A 20,139-nucleotide genomic window follows, 5' to 3' on the forward strand; every position below is an offset into this window, starting at 1 on the left:
CAAGAAGACTGAGGGGAATACATCACACACAACATTTCATTTTTCAACATTTTAATAAATAACATTATGTTGCACAATGGAATGAACGAGCATGTAAGTTAAGTGAGTTAGTTCTTGCGGACACAAGAGTCCTGAAAGCACTGCAGTTCTGGTAAGCATGCTGGGAGAAGGGTGTCTTCAGCTCTTCACAGGAGTAGAAGTTGGTTTCATGGCTTTTTTAAGATGGTGATAATTTGGCAGGATTTTCATTAGGAAGTCCAGCTGCAATGTTTGTGGCTAAAAAGAACAGCAGTGTGAAAAAATTAGGGGGGGGGGGGAGCACCAGACAGGTGATAATACTGACAGTCTGAATTCATCTGCTTATGTTCTGCTCTACCAGGGAAAATAATTCATGGGATAAAGAACCAAAGCATACTTAAAGACAACATAAATGTAAAGGTAAAGGGACCCCTGACCATTAGGTCCAGTCGTGGCCGACTCTGGGGTTGCGGCGCTCATCTCGCTTTATTGGCCGAGGGAGCCGGCGTACAGCTTCTGGGTCATGTGGCCAGCATGACTAAGCCGCTTCTGACGAACCAGAGCAGCGCACGGAAACGCCGTTTACCTTCCCGCCAGAGCGGTACCTACTTATCTACTTGCACTTTGATGTGCTTTTGAACTGCTAGGTTGGCAGGAGCAGGGACCGAGCAAAGGGAGCTCACCCCGTGGCGGGGATTCGAACCGCCGACCTTCTGATCAGCAAGTCCTAAGCTCTGTGGTTTAACCCACAGTGCCACCCGCGTCCCTCAAAGACAACATAGGAGAAAGCAAATGATCAATTAACCAGAAACTTCATTTCTGTTTCCTACCCGCCCCCATCCTGGGAGTCTCCCCTACTCCCCAGCCAAGCTGAGAAAGACAACAGGCTTTTTAATCCTCTCTTGAGTGGGTCACCTGTAAGAGTCCATGATGCCTGGACCTTGACAAGCCACAGTTTTCAATCAGCTAGAAAACCAGAATTAGAAACTGATTGCAAACTGTGGCATGTCAAGGTCCAGGCATCATGGACTCTTACAGGTGACCCACTCAAGAGAGGATTAAAAAGTGTGTTTAGGTTTGTGCCTGGTTTCGTATGACATTCTCATTGACAAATCAGTTGCTCCACCGCCACTGGCCTTTGCACCACAGACACGGGAGTGCTGAGTTGATGGGAAAGAAAAGGAAACGAGTGGCTCTCTGTTCTGAGTCATGCTGTTGGAGGAACAACTGGCGACATATCAGCAAAGGTTGAACTCCTGTCATGTACCTACCTGGGGCCGCTCAGTCTGCACTCGCCGAAGACAGTCAGCTCCATAGATGACCGTGTTTTCAGGGATGACTTCGTAAGTGTTGACATTGCAACAGGCTCCAATGATGCAGCCACTCGTCAAGATCACGTTCCTACCCACAAATGCTGCAGAGACAAAAAATCTCACATTATGAAACGGCAAACAACCCACCTGGAATGAGCAACGTCATGAAGTCTAATCAGTGGTCTGTTCTTTGGCCCAGCATCTCATCTCTAGAAACGGAGGATATCATCAACATAAGCCTACTCTCTGCTACTCCTCCGCAACATCCCAATTTTTTTGTCTTGTTTCTAGAACTCAACTTGTTTGAGATATCAGCTGATATCAGATTTCGGCTGCAATCATGTGCAGTCTCACTTCTGAGTACCACCAGCTCCACTGCTTACTTCCAAGTGTACACAACCCAGGGATGTGCAACTACACTCTGGTCTTAAATTGCCGCAGTCTGTACCATCTAGCATAGGGATGAGGAGCCAGTGACCTTGCAGATGATGCTGGACTACATCTCCCATCATCCCTGACCAAGCTGGCTAGGGCTCATGGGAGTTTTAATCCAGCAACATCTAGAGGGCCTTTGGTTACCCATGACTGCTCTAAGACAACATGGGGAAACTCAAAATTAAGAAAGTTTGCAAATGGATGAGGTGTGTGTGTGTGTGTGTGTGTGTGTGTGTGCGCGCTGTTTCCAAAACTACTGTCTTGGTCAAACTTTTCTTTATATAAAAAAAGCAAAGCTGCAATTTTAAGCATGCTACAATGGACTTACAATATATTTATCAAAATTGGTTTTTCACATAAACCATTCCACTATTTTCAGATGTTGGAGTGGTCCTCAGAAGCATAGAGAATACGTAATACAATGCAAAAACTGGAAACAAAAAATAACCCCCAGTTATCGATTTCCCACTCAATCAACATACATACCTTTGGACTCAATTACATTGTTGTCTCCTATTTTCATTGCCTGGGAATCTGTAAGTTCACAGTTAAGAAGAGTACTTAGATATTTAGTTTGCATGCTCCCTTATCCTGGATTCCTCCTAATACAGTCCTCTTTGAAGAATCCCCATGTTTTGAAAAGGCGTTCAGGACAAGTGGCCTGCTTCAGTAAAGTGTGATTTGAAAGCTCCTGGACCAGTGGCCTTTAGTTCAATCAAAAGCTGCCTATGGACCTTTGAGTGTGTGCTCAAAGGCTTTCATCAATGCTCAGAGCAGCCAGCTCTGTGGTCCTAGGTTCTTCTGCTAGGCTCTTACAAACTGCCACAGAGAAGGAATGCACAGTGAGTGGAATTCTCTCAGCAGAGCAAGTAAAAGATCAGTGGGAAGTTCTTTGTGAGCAACCAATTAGCTGTTATGATTGTGAACGACCCTCTTGTTACAGCAAAGGTACTCCTACCACTGTTCTGTGGCTTCAACGGTTATAAGCTGTGTTAAAATTAGGCAGAAAAGGAAGGCAAAGATAGACAGGAGATTAAACAAAACTCACAGCTTGTTGAACCAGAAGGCTGTCAACTAAGTTTAAAACACAGCCAACATGGGGAATATTACAGGTAAGGAAAGAACAAGGGAAATTGTAATGATATTAAATGTGATGTTTTGCATTGCTTTGCTGGCCTTGTGGGAGGGTTGCTTTCGTTACCTGGTCCTTTGGATTGCATTTATTTAAGATTGCTCATTTGAGTTTGGAACACCAGCTGCAATGGTTGATCCCTTTAGACAAAAGAAAACAGAACTTTGAGGCCTTTTGTCCCAAGAGAGAGGTCACTGCTCACAATGTGGGTTGTTGTTTTTCACATTAGGGAAACTAGCATGTGTTTACCATGTTTGTTGTGAATGCTGCAACGTGTTGGAGCAGACACATCTATTTTGCCACACGTTCCCTGTGAAATCAAAGGCACAGCGAGCCCATGCAGCACGTATGTGTAGTGAAATAAATGCATGCAGTTCTTGTATTAAAATATCATTGAGGTTTACTACAAACACACCCACACCCCATCATTATTAGGAACAAAATGCCCATGGGTGGAAGTTGCTGGGAGCAAAAGAGATATAAGTGACTAACAACACCTGTGGAATCTAAGATAGGTCATTAAACTCAGACAATTCTCCCTTGTGAAAAGGGGTGTGTGTGTTTGTGTGTGTGTGTGTGTGTGTGTGTGTGTGTGTGTGTGTAAGTAATAAATCACTCCATCACAGAACTGGTGTTTTCATTGCTAAAGCAGCACTGTCCTGTGCAAACATACACTTTCTCACTTTAAAAAACACTGCTCTTTTGAAGGATACAACAGCCAACTTCAAAGACGTTGTTGGTGCCAATGATCATTGGTTTGGCTCCCACCTCCTCTGTATCAGGGGTAATGTTTTCAGGATAGCTGTAAAAGGATTGAAACATGCATTAACATTTCTACATCACAAATAAACCCCATGTCTTTGTTGAAAGATTGAGAACTGCCTTTATCTTTGGAAGCCATAGGGTTTGGACAGCTAAAACTTTGGCAATGACGTTGGGCTGCTGCTTTTGATTCCCCACTCTACCCTATGCCCCAAAGGCAAGTCTGTTTCTTCTGGAATACCAGAACAGGTGTGAATTTGAAAGGTGGTTGCTGGGCGAAACATCCACCTTTGTATCTACATAGCAATTTAAATATATCTGGTGGAAAAACTAAATTATGGGCAGCTTCCCAAAACATTTAGCTTTGAAAAATGGATACAGATGAGGAAAAGTCCTTCAGTATAGAAAGCACCTTGTATTCACCTTTTTCTAGGAGTTAGAAAGCTGATTGTTCAGACTGCAGAGCCAATGAGGACAGATGACTGTTGGCACAGTAGAGCAATATGCTCTGCCAGGCTAAAGAAGGCACCAGTAGTGCTGTGCAACTGGAGAATTCAGGAGATCAAACTATTTCCCATTTAATTTCTCTGCACTAAGAGAACACCACAAAATGCATATCAAAGAGAGCCAGTGTGGTGTAGTGGTTAAGAGCGGTAGTCTCGTAATCTGGGGAACCGGGTTCGCGTCTCCGCTCCTCCACATGCAGCTGCTGGGTGACCTTGGGCCAGTCACACTTCTTTGAAGTCTCTCAGCCTCACTCACCTCACAGAGTGTTTGTTGTGGGGGAGGAAGGGAAAGGAGACTGTTAGCCGCTTTGAGACTCCTTAAAGGGAGTGAAAGGCAGGATATCAAATCCAAACTCTTCTTCTTCTTCAAAATACAGTGATACCTCTGGTTAAGTACTTCATTCGTTCCAGAGGTCTGTTCTTAACCTGAAGCACTACTTTAGCTAATGGGGCCTCCTGCTGCCGCCGTGCCACCAGAGCACGATTTCTGTTCTCATCCTGAAGCAAAGTTCTTAACCTGAAGCACTATTTCTGGGTTAGCGGAGTCTGTAACCTGAAGCGTATGTAACCTGAGGTACCACTGTAGTGGGGTAAGGGGAATTTAAAAATCACGTAAAATACTGTGTGATCAAATTAAATGTGTACAACGGTGAACTACTGAAGGTATGTAAGGATTATAGGAAGCTTTGTTCTTTATCTTATTTCTTACACATGCTTTCTTTAGTGGCATATCCCCTCCACAGTGGGACATAAAATAAAACACAAGGATTTAACATGGAGATTTACTACATATCTGCAACAGTGCATTCATGAAGAAGCTTTGCATTTCTTTCCATTTTAACACTGAACTTACACTGTCCCTGCAAAACTGAGCCAATGAGAAGAGGCCGTTTAGGAAGTTGCCAAGAAAAAAGAGCAAGGCAGGTGGCCTGGGAGATTTAAGTTTTAGTGGCTTTGGGTAGCACAAGGCAGCTTTCTATGTTGAATAAGACCAATGGTCCATTTAGCTCAGTACTATCTGCTCAGTCTGATAGCAGCTTTCCAAGAACTCAAGCAAGGGGTTGCCAAGATCTTTTTCACTGGTATAACCAAGGTGATAAGGGTAGGATCTTCTGCACACATAACATGCGGTCCACCACTGAGAGAAGCTGCAGGGAACAGAAAGCTATGATATATATGCTTCGTAAGCTGACCAGAGTGGCTGGGAAAACCCAGCCAGGTGAGCGGCATATAAATAATAAAAATTATTATTATTATTATTATTAGTGTAGGGTAGACTGCATAATATTATGCTTGCATTTGCATTTTAAAAATTAAGCTGGCTTTTGGCTGCATTCGCTAAGGCCTTCCCAAGGTAAACCATTTTGGCCCAAGAAAGTTCAACTTTTCATACATACCCATTTATGATAATTGCCTGCTCTTCTATGAGGTTACCTTCCCCAATTACTATTGGTCCAGCTTCTGCAATGATCCGGGCTTTGGGGTGAATCACGGTCCTAGGCCCTGCAGGAAATACTCAAAAGTTTACTCCTGGTATAGCGGTTAGATATTTCTCCAACTACTTCATGAAAACTGAGGGTATGGGGCGGCAGTATCAATTTGTCTCAATACATAGCTACCATGGAACCAATAAGAAATTTCAACCACCAACTATATTCTCAAACAGTGGAAGGGACTATTGGAACACCACTGTGCTGGTCCCGTGGGCTAACTGAGAGGCGAGGTCCGAGTCCAGTCCGAGGTCGAAGGTGCAGTATGGAGGCTGTCCGTAAAAGTTGAAGCTGGTTGCAGGTCAGGTAGTCAGGTGAGGTCAGGAGCTCCGGCAGGATAGCAGGACAGGGTTCAGGCAGCAACTGACAACCAATGAAGTTGCTCCTGCAACCTGGGAGAGGGCGGGCTGGCTTTTATCTGCCCCAAGGCATAGGGCGGCCCTGGTCCACAGATGACTCGCCTCTCCTGGCCTGGAGGCGAGCACTCCTCCTGCGGGAACTTACTTCCCTCCGCCTCTCTGCCCTGAGCCTCTGCAGCTCAGGAGAGGCTGGAGAGTTACGGGACCCAGAGGCAACCTCAGCTTCCCCTGACAGGGCTGAGAGTGGAGCACCTGCAGGCAATGGGTCCTCCACCCCCTCAGGAGCCGGAGCAGACTCAGCTGGTGCCTGCACCCGAGGATCCAGCACAGGTGAGGACCCTTCAGGCTCAAGCCCCAGCCCCGGCTCAGCTGGTTCTGGAGGCGGGGAATCCTGTGCAGGCTGGGATTCCTCAGGTTCAGCATCCGAATCCGAATCCCAGGCCATCACACCCACAAGCTTTTTACATTCTCAGCAAGAACACCACATAAATATGGAAGGGGTATTTCAGATCACAAACTATTTGCCCTCATGAGCACCTGTACTTCTGATCGGCTCACTGGTTGTACTCACTGTTCATCGTTGCAAACAATGAGTGGAAAACCTGTGGCCCTCCAGATATTATTTTACTACAACTCCCAGCATCCCTCAAATTTGGCCATGTTGGTTGGGGCTGATGGTAGTTGGGAGTCTAACAATTTCCACAGCAGGTTCCCCACCCACATTGTAAACAAACATTGATCTTGTTTGGATTATCTTCCCCTGCACAATCAAGGGATTGTCTTGTACTGAAGGCAATGCTGTTTTACATCATTAAGTAATATGTGAGAATTAAGAGACTATTTATAGACTGGTATCTTTAATCTGACAATAATTCAAATTAACTCTGGAGATTCTGGAAACTACAGCAACCACACAAATTACTTTCTCTTACCAATTGTCACATCACCCTTGATTTCACTCTCGACACAGACAACAGCCCCAGGAGCAATCTTTACACTGGAAAAGAGAACATCAACAAAAAACAACAACAATGTTTTGCATCTCCCTTGAAAGCACGTGTATATGAAAATATATCCAGAATATTTCAAGCAAACTGAGACCCACTCAGTGGCTTTTAATTCCAGATTAGGAGAGCTGGGTGCTGTTACCCAGATGTAACGGGGTCAGTTACAGTGGCTCCAAATTTTCCTTGATGGGCAGTTCAAGAAAGGGGTGCTAAGAGAATTTAGGCTTGACAGTTCACCCTCATGAACTGTCCCTCAGGGAGGGGGCTACAAAAATTAAGAAACCTAACCAGGGTTCTAGTAAAAAAACAATGTTTTACAAGTCTGAAGTCTGGGACACAAACAATGAGACTGCTCCACCCCCAAAGGAGGAAAGCATTTTAAAACAATGGAATTCTTATAGATGTCTACTAAAAATACACCCAGTTGAGCTCAGTGGGGCTGACTTCTAAGGCACAGGACAGCAGCCCATGTGTAACTTTCATGTCCTATTTTCTTTTCTCTGCAAGGCAAAGCAAGAGGAGAGTGGGGTTGTTTTTGTTTTTATTAAAAAGATTCTCTCCCCCTGGTATAAAAAAAAGCAGCAGCCTGAATAAGCGGTAAAGCAAATGAATAAAAACTACGGAGAAAGAAGTTCCAAGCTGGAAAATTATCAGGCTAAGACCCCCCCCCCCTTTTATTGATCTTTCATATCAGATGTGTGGAGTCTTATCCTCACTTCACTGGTACGGGATCCGGTGGAGAGAAAAAGGGATCCAGTGGCGCTGAAAGGCCATGAAACAGATCGGGCAGCAGCGGCTGCGAGACATTTCAACGCAGAGCCGAAATGCATACAAGGTAAAAAGAGACTAATAAACGGGCAGCCGCGGCAAATGGCGAGAATAATGCTAAATTTAGTTCTGCATCGAGCAAAAGAGAACTGGGAAGAAGACCGGGGCTCCCGCCCACCTTCTTAGCCAATCTGCAGACCTGCCATCCACCAGGCCGCCGCTAAGCCCACCACCAAAGAGACCCGACCAATCCAATCTGCTCACCTCTTCTGCGCCTTCTCCGCCATCTTGTCCGCCCTCTCATCCATTGCTCGGCCGGCGGCGACGCAGCCCGCTGATACCAACGAGAAGGAAAGGAGTGGCGATCGTAGCCCTCGGGAATCGATTCGCCGCGCCTTGCGCTCGGGCCGGATGGGAGCGACGTAGCCAATGAGAACCCGCCCTGAAGCGTGTAACTCCTCCCCTCCTTCTGGGTCACCATTGATGCGCTTAATAGCGTGCGACGGCGTATTAACCTCTTAATACCCGCCACACAATGTTATGTGTCTTGAATTTTTTCCGTGTAAACAGACAAACATGGGAGCCAGCATTTGTGTTAGTGCAGTACATTTATATCATGCTCAAGTGGTGTGCTTGCTTCTCCCACAATGGTTCATGGAACAACAACCACCATTTATTACTTATATTACTTATTTTACTTAATTATAGTTTAATTTATTACTTATATTACATCTTAAGGCAGCCCTGTTCAGGGAAGTTTTTAATGTATGATATTTTAGTGGGGTTTTTGGTTTCTATGGAAGCTGCCCAGAGTGGCTGGGGAAACCCAGCCAGATGGGCGGGGTACAAATAATAAATTATTATTATTATTATTATATTACTTATTTTACTTAATTATAGTTTAATTTATTACTTATATTACTTATTGTTATGTACTGAGTTGAATAGGATCCAAAATGCAGCAGTCTGATTCGTCCTAGAACAATAGGATCCAAAATGCAGCAGTCTGATTGGTCCTAGAACAATACAGCAGTCTGATTGGTCTGCACAAGCCACCCAATCCAGCTCCAGGTGGAAGTGAATCCACAACCTGATTGGCCTACAGGAGAATCCCGGAATTAGCCAATCACATGCAGCCCATTGTGTAAATAATGTATATAAAGCAAATATTGTGGGGGAACTTCCATTCCTCCTCACCGCTATGAGCTGAATAAAGAGCATGAAATCCACTCTTGACTCCGAGTATATTTCACTTATAGTACTGACTTATAGTACTTATTACCTGCCCATCTGGCTGGGCCTCCCCAGCTGCTCTGGGCAGCTCCCAGCAGAATATTAAAAGCACAATAAACATAAACATAAAAACTTCCCTAAATAGGGCTGCTTTCAGATGTCTTCTAAAAGTCAGATAGTTGTTTATTTCCTTGACATCTGATGGGAGGGTGTTCCACCGTTCTGCCCGGACACTGAGGTCCAGCTCCGAGGGCCTTCTGGCGGTTCCCTCACTGCGAGAGGCCAAGTTACAGGGAACAAGGCAGAGGGCCTTCTCGGTAGTGGCGCCTGCCATGTGGAACGCCCTCCCATCAGATGTCAAAGCGATAAACATCTACCTGACATTCAGAAGACACCTGAAGGCAGCCCTGTTCAGGGAAGTTTTTAATATGTGAAATTTTAGTGTATCTTTCATCTTTGTTGGAAGCCACCCAGAGTGGCTGGGGAAACCCAGCCAGATGGGCGGGGTACAAATAATAAATTATTATTATTATTATTATTCCACAGGGTGGGAGCCACCACTGAGAAGGCCCTCTGCCTGGTTCCCTGCAACCTCACTTCTCGCAGTGAGGGAACTGCCAGAAGGCCCTCGGAGCTGGACCTCAGCGTCCGGGATGAACAATGGGGGTGGAGACACTCCTTCAGATATACTGGGCAGAGGCTGTCTAGGGCTTTAAAGGTCAGATTTTGTGGAGTACACAAGATCTCTTAAGATGTTGGTGCCATCTTGCTGCTTCTTCCCCAGTGGTGGTAGGGTGACCAAGGGCACTTGCGGAGGCGCTGCCTCTTGGGTTTCTGCCACCCAAGGTGGCTGCCTCAGCCTGCCTTATGGGTGGGCTGGGGATGGATGGGAGTGATATTTACCAGGACTGCAGCACACAGGGAAGGGATGTTCAATTTTCCTTCTACTTTTTCATTTCTAGTGAAACTCACTGCATGCCTTCTTTTAGCCATGGACCATCTGTGAGAAATATGGGCGCTTGGAAACCAAACTATTGTACTGACCCTTATACCCACTACAATCCAATGTATCAAAACAATTTTCCATTCATGCCTACCACAGTTGCCAGTTTTTATATTGACTTACTGTGTATTCTTCTGGTAATGTTTATGATGGATATTATAAGGGAAGGATAAGAACAACCATTTATGTGTCTCTGATTCTTTGAAAATATGGCAATTTTGTGTGTCATGGAGATGTTATCAGTTTGGTATGAGGCTCTTATCTTTGCTTCCACCTCATAATCAGTATTCAAAAGGGCCTCATAGGGTGACAATCCGACTTTTGTGGCACAGCAGCTCAGTGAAAATGGCATTTGAACAAATAATATACCTCAATGGTATATTTTAGGCAGAATGTCCCGTCTCCATAGTTATAAACTCTGATACGCTGACCTTCATCATCTGGGTGATTTCCATTATTAGCCTAATCCAATACTGTATAGGGAAAAGACAACAATGTCTGTTGAGACACTTCATTTAGGTGAGAAAGGACTGGAAGACAACCAGCAAAATAGCATTTTGAGAATGAGGGTCTTTATGAACTGGGAAACCCTGTTTTTCTTTCAAGCCACAGCTTTATACCAGTTAGCTGCTTTTCCATTTGCTATTTTGTTCCATTATCTCTGTGCCTCTGGGAATCTTTCTATAAATGCAAGGTAGGTATCATTATCTATTTTTTTTTTACTATTACTTTTTTAAAAAATGTTATATTTTCTTGACTAATAAGCAAACAAAGGAAGGTCTAAAATGAGAATTTAAAAGCCTACAATAGAAACAGTAACTAAGAAATCTTTTTTTTAAATATACTTTAAAAGAAAGCCAATCAAAAAACAGCAGCTTCTAGAAAATAATAAGCTCAATGTATCAGGAACTAGGAAACACTTGAGAAAGAAAAAGTTTTCACCTGTGGATAAGGAGGAGATTTGAAAAGGAAAGGGCCAATCCAATTGTTTTCCAATTGGAAATCCAACAGAGTTATGGCAAGTTCCAGCTGGAAAAACGTCCTGTATAGGAATGTGCAGCACTTTAAAAGCAACAACTAGCTGGGAAGAAAATCAGTTACAACTGGAGCTCCCCACCATCTTTCTTCCAATAGCATGCCACAGAATTCTCCACCAGTTGAAGCTTTTGCACTGTCTTAAGAGGCAGTCCTATGTGAACTGGATGTGCGCTAATAATTTACCGTATTTTTTGCTCTATAAGACTCACTTTTTCCCTCCTAAAAAGTAAGGGGAAATGTGTGTGTGTCTTATGGAGCGAATGCAGGCTGCACAGCTATCCTGGAAGCCAGAACAGCAAGAGGGATTGCTGCTTTCACTGCGCAACGATCCCTCTTGCTGTTCTGGCTTCTGAGATTCAGAATATTTTTTTTCTTGTTTTCCTCCTCCAAAAACTAGGTGCGTCTTGTGGTCTGGTGCATCTTATAGAGAGAAAAATACGGTATGTTTATTTCTAACAGTGAACCAAATGGCATCTTTGGGTATCGATGCAGGTTGAACTAGTGTGATGACCTGGCTGAGTTTTTGTTTGTTACAAAAGTGATTGGTTGGGAACTAGATGTTACACAAGGAGCACAGATTCCCAGAGCTCCCCAACACTGCCTTGCCACACTTGGCATTCCCGCCTCCCCGCCTGTTAACTTTCCTGCCAGGCGGGAAACTTCTTACCCTGAAAATTGCCACCATGGCTTTGAAAACACGTCTGTTTATTTTTAGGTACACTTTCCTCCTGGTGGGTGGTTTCCTCCTGGCCTGGGCTGCTATGGGGTGCTATGCCCTGCTGCTGCTTATATCTGCCTTCTCCTCTCTTGCCGTAATCCATTCCGCTGGCCCACAGCAGGTCCACACATGGGCGTTCTTCGTTCAGATGACCTGGCAAACACTGTGCCATCTTGGGCTGCATTACAAAGAATATTACCTACAAGAAGCTGCATGTATCAGGTAAAGATGTGCTCGCTCTAGCCTAGTGTATCGGTTGGATGGCAGAGTTAGTCTCGGAGCAGTTTACTTTGCATTATTTCAGTACACATAGAAACAGTAGACAGACCAATGGGATTGAGAGGGTCCTTTCCTGGGTGGTATAACTGTTTTTCTTACTAATTTGTCATTGAACTTTATGGGAATTATACCCAGTATAAACAGGAGCAGTAGTGTAATACCTTTATTAAAGGTAAAGGTAAAGGGACCCCTGACCATTAGGTCCAGTCGTGACCGACTCTGGGGCTGCGGCGCTCATCTCGCTTTACTGGCCGAGGGAGCCGGCGTACAGCTTCCGGGTCATGTGGCCAGCATGACTAAGCCACTTCTGGCGAACCAGAGCAGTGCACGGAAACGCTGTTTACCTTCCCGCCAGAGCGGTACCTATTTATCTACTTGCACTTTGACGTGCTTTCGAACTGCTAGGTTGGCAGGAGCAGGGACTGAGCAATGGGAGCTCACCCCGTTGTGGGGATTTGAACTGCCAACCTTCTGATCGGCAAGTTCTAGGCTCTGTGGTTTAACCTACAGCACCACCCTAATAAAATACCTTTATTAGGACAAACTAAACTATCACTAAGCAGTGTGCTTCTTTTTGAGGAGGGACAGTCAACCTTTTTATTTCCATGAGCACATTTGGACTTTTGAGTAAGTGATGTGTTGCCACTTCCCGGATCAGGCTCCCCTGCAAAAAGAGACCCAAGGTGAGCAAGAATACACAAACAAATTTTGCTCTTAAAAGGATCTGTGTAAAAGTCAGATCCTGAGCCATTAAAAGTACATAGGACTTAAAACACAAGCTGGTAGCTCCAGCTCTATTTACTTTTGAAGGGAGAAAATATAAACCGGACAGACTGGTTTATTAGCCATTTCCTGTTGCCCATGGGATCCAGGGAATTGTAGTTCTGTGAGGCGGTTTGAGATATCTAACAAAGAATGTTCAGCACCCCCACCAAACTACAACTCCTGGCATTCTTTCGGATGCTTAAAATGGGATGTGACATAAGCTCTCTAACAGAACTGACGAGAACTAAAACTGTGTGGCTCTTAAATGCAAATTGTGTGCTCTTCTGTCACTGAGTTGGGCTACGTGGGTGGCGCTGTAGGTTAAACCACAGAGCCTAGGGCTTGCCGATCAGAAGGTTGGCGGTTCGAATCCCCGCGACGGGGTGAGCTCCCGTTGCTCGGTCCCTGCTCCTGCCCACCTAGCAGTTCGAAAGCACGTCAAAGTGCAAGTAGATAAATAGGTACCGCTCCAACGGGAAGGTAAACGGCGTTTCCGTGTGCTGCTCTGGTTCGCCAGAAGCGGCTTAGTCATGCTGGCCACATGATCCGGAAGCTGTATGCCGGCTCCCTTGGCCAATAAAGTGAGATGAGCACTGCAACCCCAGAGTCGGCCATGACTGGACCTAATGATCAGGCGTCCCTTTACCTTTTACCTGTCACTGAGCTAACCTTTTGCTCTGTTTCAGATTGCCCATTGCCCTTTCTGCCCTCATGCTGATGACCCAGAAAGTCACCTCACTGGCTTTGGATATCCATGAAAACAAAGTGAGGGTGGGCTTGCCATCTGAAGAGAGGAGATCCTTTTGCTGGCACCTGCTCCAGGCACTGCCACTGTGTAGTTATCTGCTGTGTTTCCCAACCCTGCTGGGAGGCCCTCTGTGTTCGTTCCACAGATTTCAGGCATGGGTAAGGTATTCCAAGGCTCCGTTTTCTTCAGGTCTCCTCTGGGCTGCCACTCAAAAAGGCCTGGGGGCTCTGACTCTGGGCCTTTTGAACAATATCGTGAGGGGACACATTTCCCCTCTGGACAACCTAATCGACTGCACCCACTTTGACTGTGTTTACGTCGTGTGGACCTCAGCCCTGTCCTTCAGGCTCACTTACTACTCTCACTGGCTGCTTGACGAGTCCCTCTTCCTTGCTGCTGGTTTGGGGCTGGATCTTGGCCACCACCAATATTCAGCAGCTGCCGACAGAGTCGTCATGGACACAGACATTTGGACCTTGGAAACAACCAACACAATTGCTGGCTTTACCCGAACATGGAACAAGAGCACAGCCCAGTGGCTGAGGCGGCTCATATTCCAGCAGAGCAGTTCACATCCTCTCCTGGCCACCTTTGCCTTCTCAGCCTGGTGGCATGGCCTCCGCCCTGGCCAGGTCTTTGGGTTTCTGTGCTGGGCGGTTATGGTGGAAGCAGACTACCGCTTCCATCGCTTTTTGGGTTCAGTGGCAAAATCCCGGCTTCAGAGGCTGCTGTACCAAACTGTGACCTGGTGTCATACACAACTGGTGGTGGCGTACATTATGATTGCTGTTGAGATGAGGAGTGTCTCCATGCTTTGGCGGCTGTTGTCTTCGTACAATAGCTTCTTTCCATTAGTCTCTGTCACTGTGCTCCTCCTGTTAGTAAAGAAATGACTGAGCAGCCCCACTGGTCCTCACGAGCTCATTTCGCATCCTCAGATGGAGGTGTGTAGACAGAAGCGGGATTTTAAAAACAGTTGCAGCAGCTTTTTCATCCAAGGTTCAAGTCCACCTTGTAAGGTGACATGCATTATCAACATACAGTACGTACAAACTAGGTGAAGTCTTTCATCTTGCTCCTCCCATCGTGGTTGTCTTTCCCCTCCCCTTTTAATAAAGCCTGCACTTGTTTTTATTCACCCCCCAGTCAATCTTTTCCCCTTACCTGCAAAAAAAGAGCCACAACACACAATGCTTTTTCAAAAACAGTTAAAACCACTCAGAAAATGTAGATGATCTTGATGATGATGATGATAGTAATAATTTATTTATACTCTGCCCATCTGACTGGGTTTCCCCAACCACTCTGGGCAGCTTCCAACAAAATATTAAAATACAATAGTCTATTAAACATTAAAAGCTTCCCTAAACAGGGCTGCCTTCAGATGTCTTCTAAAAGTCTGGTAGTTGTTGTTCTCTTGGACATCTGGTGGGAGGGCGTTCCACAGGGTGGGTGCCACTACCGAAAAGGCCCTCTGCCTGGTTCCCTGACAATAAAGTATTTCTGTTTACAAAGCAGCAACAGTGCAGTCAAGCACTCTTGACCAGTTTTAAAATCTTGTATCTGTCTTCTCCCTGAGCATGCCTAAGGACAAATAATTTGTAGAGTTGGAAGGGACCACAAGAGTCATCTAGTCCATCCCGTGCAATGCAGGAATACTTTGCCCATCGTGCGGCTTGAACCCACAACCCTGAGATTAAGAGCCTCATGCTCTACCAACTGAGCCTTGTCTCCAATTGCCTTTTTTGGGGGTATGTGCTTTTGCCTGTTTTAGGGATTGCATCTGCCGCAGGGAACATGCCTTTAAATCCCCCAATATCACAGGAGATAAAGCAGCTGTTGCTTCCTCTCCCAAGTCCTGTGGTTGCCACATAATTGGACTCAGCGCAACGGTTCTGCAACGAAGCACATGCTTTGGATCTTACAAAATGAATGCAGTATACACAACCACTGCCTTGTGCTGTAACTGTGCTTGGCATCCTATTCCAGTACTAGCCCATCTTTTTGGCAGTCCCCAGTATCTTGGTGCAGTTTTGCCTCTGGTCTTTTGAGCAGTGACATTGAGCAGAAGAACAGGCATGCCTCTATGCCAGGGGTGTCAAACTCAAATTCATCGGGGGGCCGCATCAGCAGTTTGGTCACCCTCAAAGGGCCGGTTGTATCTGTAGGACTATGTAAAGTGGAGGTTTCCTGTGTAGAACGGCCGGCGCTGCTAGAGGGCAGACGTTCTCTGGCTTGTAGGCTGCTGCGCATGTGGTGAAGAGGCGGCTTTCTTGTGTAAAAAAAAAAAAAGTGAGAATAAAAGGTGAAGGCTGGCGGTCGGTGGCGGCTACACGGGCCACATGACGAGGTCTGGCGGGCCGAATTCGGCCCGCAGGCCTTGTGTTTGACACCCGTGCTCTATGCCATTGTTAAAGCCCATCAGTCCTCTTGCTGCTCCCTAGATATGCCCCAAACTCTCCGGGCTGTGGCACAGGCTAGCTGCCAAAGAATTCTTCCTTTGAAACCAGGCTGGCTGTACCTTCTAAGAATGTCACCAGGTGGCAGCAGAACCCAATGTTACTGCTACATGCTTGAGAGTTCCTTCTCTCCGAGCAAGTGGCAATGTGCCAAGTACCATGCATGGGAGGCAGCAAGAAATCTACAATTTATGTAGGGTTCCTCCTACCTTCCCACTGTCTATACATGACAGCAGATTGCTTTGTAAAAGAATACTTTAGCAACTCAATCTATGGCTGTGGGCACATTGCATTTTATTCCAGCTCCAATGCTCTCCCCGCACTGGTGTTTGAAGCCAGTTAGCCACAATTTTTTTTAATGTATCCTGCAGTTTCTTGAGGAATACTCCTGTTTTATGCATTTCCCGTCAGAGCAGCTTCCATACGATTTGAAAACATAAGCCGCAGTTAAGCTGAGATGTGTAGAGTTCAGGCAGCCACATGCTCAGTGAGTTTCATTGAATAGGAGGGGTGGGAGAACAAATCACATCACGTGCATTGGGTGAAATGCAGGAGAGGGGAAGTTTAAGCCACTAATGTGCTTATAGCCTAGATGGGACTCTTGATCTGATAAAGCAGGACAGCTCTGATTAGCCATGATAGCAAAATAGAGATTTCACATTCAGAGAAGTTTACCTTTGAGTACCAGTTGCTGGGGAGCAAACAATGGGATGGTGTGTTTGTTTATTTGTGTGTTTCTTCATGCCTTGTTTGTGAGCTTCCAGAGGCATCTGACTAGCCACTGCTGAAAAAGAATTCCAGCCTCGATGGACCCTTAATCTCAACAAGCAACTGGCCAGAGGGGCACATTCAGAGAAGGTCCTATTATTGGTTATGCTGGGGCTATCTTTCACCAATGGGTACATTGTCAAATCTAAGACTACAGTCAATCCTCTGGTTACAGCTGCTTCAGGTTACGTCTTTTCGGGTTGCGGACCGCAGAAACCCGGAAGTACCGGAACAGGTTACTTCCAGGTTTCGGTGGTCGCGCATGCGCAGAAGCGCTAAATCACACTTTGCGCATGCGCAGAAGTGCCGCATCGCAACCCATGTGTGTGCAGACACGGGTTGCAAACGCTGCGGGTTGCGAACGTGCATCCTGCATGGATCACGTTCACAACCCGAGTGTCCACTGTACCTGATTCGTCCCAAGGCACAGGTAGTGTCCTGGTTCTCTGAAGCCAATCAGAATGCTGGCTTAGCTCTGGTCCATGTGTGGATAAGTTGGGAATGGAAAGCAGAGCATCCTCACAGAGGTTCTAGAGCAGCCTTCCCCAACTCTGCATAGTTTTGAATCACGACTCCCATTACTCTTAGCCATGCTGCCTGGGATTGATGGGAGTTATAGTCCCAAGAACATCTGGAGGACACCAAGTTGTGGAAGGCTGTTCTGCAGACTCAAGTCAACAGGTGAACCAGGTAATGGCCTACTGAGTTGTGTGGCAGATGTTCAGGAGCACCAGGGTGCCCAAATTTGGACTTAGCAACTGCAGGTCAGAGGGCCAAATCCGGCTCTCTATGGAATTGTCATTCTGTGCAGAGAGGTCATAGAATCATAGAGTTGGAAGGGACCCCAAGAGTCATCTAGTCCAACCCACTGCTAGGCAGGAATCTCAGATAAAGCATCCATGTCAGATGACCATCCAACCTCTGCTCAAAAGCCTCCAGTGAAGGTGTATTGAGGAGGCGGCAACAGGATTTGGAGGCAGCCGGTGGTGGGTGAGGGAGGGTCTCAGAACACTACCCTTCCTCCCTCCCTACTAGGCCCTCTTCACACATTTCACATTTTAGGTGTCTTAACTAAAAATGCAAAGCACAGATGCGACAACAGGTGATTGTTGTATACACATGTATCATACAAGCAAGCACATGTCAGGGAGCAGTGTACACTTGTTGGCCGATCTGCATTTGCGGCTGTGCAATTTGTGGGACAGCCCCAAAGTCACCCGCCAGAAAATGTACTTGCTAGCCAGCCAGGATCTCTACAATGGATGGATGACGAACTCTCAGAAAGGGTTGTTTCCTACCATCCATCCGCCCATCCCTTCACGGGTAGATGAAGGAGGAGTGGGGAAAGCAGGTGAGCTGTGGTCAGGGCACATCCGAACTATCAGCTGTCATGGGACCTGTGCCTTGAAGTTCATACTTGGTATGGTTTGCCTCTATCAAGTGCTGTCACCGCACAAATCTCATTTCTGCAGTCCGGCAATTTGGTCCATTTCAGTTCGCCTTTTAGCCTACAGGGCAAAGGTGTTGAGGGAGGATGTTGTGCAACTGCACAAACTTTGCCCAACTGGTCTGAGTGAGCACAATTTCCGTCTTTTTGTGTTGGATCCAACTATTTTCCTTTGAGAACAATATGACCCACCTGTTGCTAATTCCCTCTTGTCCAAAGTTAGAACAGCAAATACAGATTGGCTGCCAGGCTCCCAGCTGTCACCAGGCTCAGTAAACTGTAACCCCATTGATTTCTTAACAGGGGTCTATTACATATTAATGCTCACCCGTTCTCACCATATGTTGCTGGTGGCCAAACAGGAAGCCTTTCAGTTCTCTCTTGGTTGCATGTGGCCTGATTGCTCTGCAGGTCCTTTGTGGGAAGGATCCTGGCTCGGGAGGGTAAAACAAACTTGCTCTTACGGCGTTTAACAGCAGCCCAACATTGATAAATGTGTGATGAAGTTTTTCCCATCACTATTTCTGGTGCTATGTCAGAACAAACTGTTGCCTGCTTAGTACATTAGGCTTAAAAAGGTAACGGGGACCCCTGACCGTTAGGTCCAGTCGCGGACGACTCTGGGGTTGCGGCGCTCATCTTGCTTTATTGGCCGAGGGAGCCGGCGTACAGCTTCCAGGTCATGTGGCCAGCATGACTAAGCCACTTCTGGCATACCAGAGCAGTGCACGGAAACGCCGTTTACCTTCCCGCCGGAGTGGTACCTGTTTATCTACTTGTACTTTGACGTGCTTTTGAACTGCTAGGTTGGCAGGAGCAGGGACCGAGCAACGGGAGCTCACCCCGTCGAGGGGATTCGAACCGCCGACCTTCTGATCGACAAGTCCTAGGCTCTGTGGTTTAACCCACAGCGCCACTAGCATAAAAGCACAGGATCTGGGTCAGTAAGTAACTGTCAAACTGACTTGCATAGAGCCATTGATCACCCCTCCACCTACTCCAAACTGGTTGGTAAAAAAACCATAGCTTGAGTATGAATTTCATGCTGCCTCCTCCAACACGAATCATTGTTGAACGCACTGTAGATACAGTGGTACCTCGGGTTAAAAACTTAATTCGTTCTGGAGGTCCGTTCTTAACCTGAAACTGTCTTAACCTGAGGTACCACTTTAGCTAAAGGGGCCTCCCGCCGCCGCACGATTTCTGTTCTCATCCTGAAGCAAAGTTCTTAACCCAAGGTACTATTTCTGGGTTAGCAGAGTCTGTAACCTGAAGCGTCTGTAACCCCAGGTACCACTGTACATGAAGAAATTCTGGAGCTGAAACTCTCCCCCACACACCTGATTTCTACATCAATAAAAGCTGCACTTGTTTAATTTCTGAGTGCCAAGCTGCTGTTAAGCATTCAGAAGCAAGACTAGAAAAACAGTAAGGAAAGTTCTATTGAGAGGTATTGTTTATTTCAGGTTCTCAGTTCTCCCAGCTCACTGCACCTCTTGATTCATCTGTGTTAATTTAATCAAATAGAAAGATGGATTGCCAAATGGTTACGGTCATGGTATAATTTATAATATAACCTGGGATCAGCTATGATTGCCCATGACCCAAATCTAGCCTCTGAAGTACTATCTGGGCTTCTCAACTTCAACCCTCTAGGCAGAAGAGTTACAGATAAGTAGTATTATGGTGATGGGACCTCATAGCAAGCCTGCTGGGGAAGGGAATATCAGGATGTAGTCCAACAGGAAGGCTAGTGATCAGCCAGGGGTGAAAAGTCTCCTCTGCAAACCCTTCCAGTCCACTTATCTTGCCTGATCCCAGTGCTAAGTCCATCAAAAAACCACCTTGTTTTGGCTGCCGGATCCATATTCTATGGGAAATTGGGAAGGTG

General features: G+C 46.1%; 2 protein-coding genes across 2 annotated transcripts; one reads left to right on the forward strand and one right to left on the reverse strand.

Annotated features, from left to right (window-relative positions):
- Nucleotides 1–34: 34 nt before the first annotated feature.
- Nucleotides 35–8,158, reverse strand: DCTN6 (dynactin subunit 6). Its single transcript, XM_028712762.2, has 7 exons — nucleotides 8,055–8,158; nucleotides 6,948–7,012; nucleotides 5,564–5,669; nucleotides 3,612–3,700; nucleotides 2,253–2,300; nucleotides 1,290–1,432; nucleotides 35–276 (listed from the first exon to the last, which is right to left on the reverse strand). The coding sequence occupies exons 1-7, from the start codon at nucleotides 8,096–8,098 to the stop codon at nucleotides 178–180; spliced, it is 594 nt and encodes a 197-aa protein (XP_028568595.1). The 5' UTR covers nucleotides 8,099–8,158; the 3' UTR covers nucleotides 35–177.
- Nucleotides 8,159–10,014: 1,856 nt separating this feature from the next.
- On the forward strand, nucleotides 10,015–14,571 carry MBOAT4 (membrane bound ghrelin O-acyltransferase MBOAT4). The gene is made up of 3 exons (XM_028712940.2): nucleotides 10,015–10,025; nucleotides 11,780–12,004; nucleotides 13,513–14,571. The coding sequence occupies exons 1-3, from the start codon at nucleotides 10,015–10,017 to the stop codon at nucleotides 14,465–14,467; spliced, it is 1,191 nt and encodes a 396-aa protein (XP_028568773.2). The 3' UTR covers nucleotides 14,468–14,571.
- The last annotated feature ends 5,568 nt before the right edge of the window (nucleotides 14,572–20,139 follow it).

The sequence above is a fragment of the Podarcis muralis genome, chromosome 17 (assembly GCF_964188315.1).
Source record: "Podarcis muralis chromosome 17, rPodMur119.hap1.1, whole genome shotgun sequence".
Taxonomy (NCBI): Eukaryota; Metazoa; Chordata; class Lepidosauria; order Squamata; family Lacertidae; genus Podarcis; species Podarcis muralis.

Bases quoted from the DNA above. Each gene is read 5' to 3' on its own strand.
- DCTN6 (XM_028712762.2), bottom strand. From the start codon at position 8,098: ATGGATGAGAGGGCGGACAAGATGGCGGAGAAGGCGCAGAAGAG. The intron at 3,701-5,563 runs GTATGTATGAAA...ATCCTTTTACAG, and splicing joins CAGGCAATTATCATAAATGG to CTATCCTGAAAACATTACCC. The intron at 1,433-2,252 runs GTATGTATGTTG...TTGTCTCTGCAG, and splicing joins CAATGTAATTGAGTCCAAAG to CATTTGTGGGTAGGAACGTG.
- MBOAT4 (XM_028712940.2), top strand. The intron at 12,005-13,512 runs GTAAAGATGTGC...GCTCTGTTTCAG, and splicing joins CAAGAAGCTGCATGTATCAG to ATTGCCCATTGCCCTTTCTG.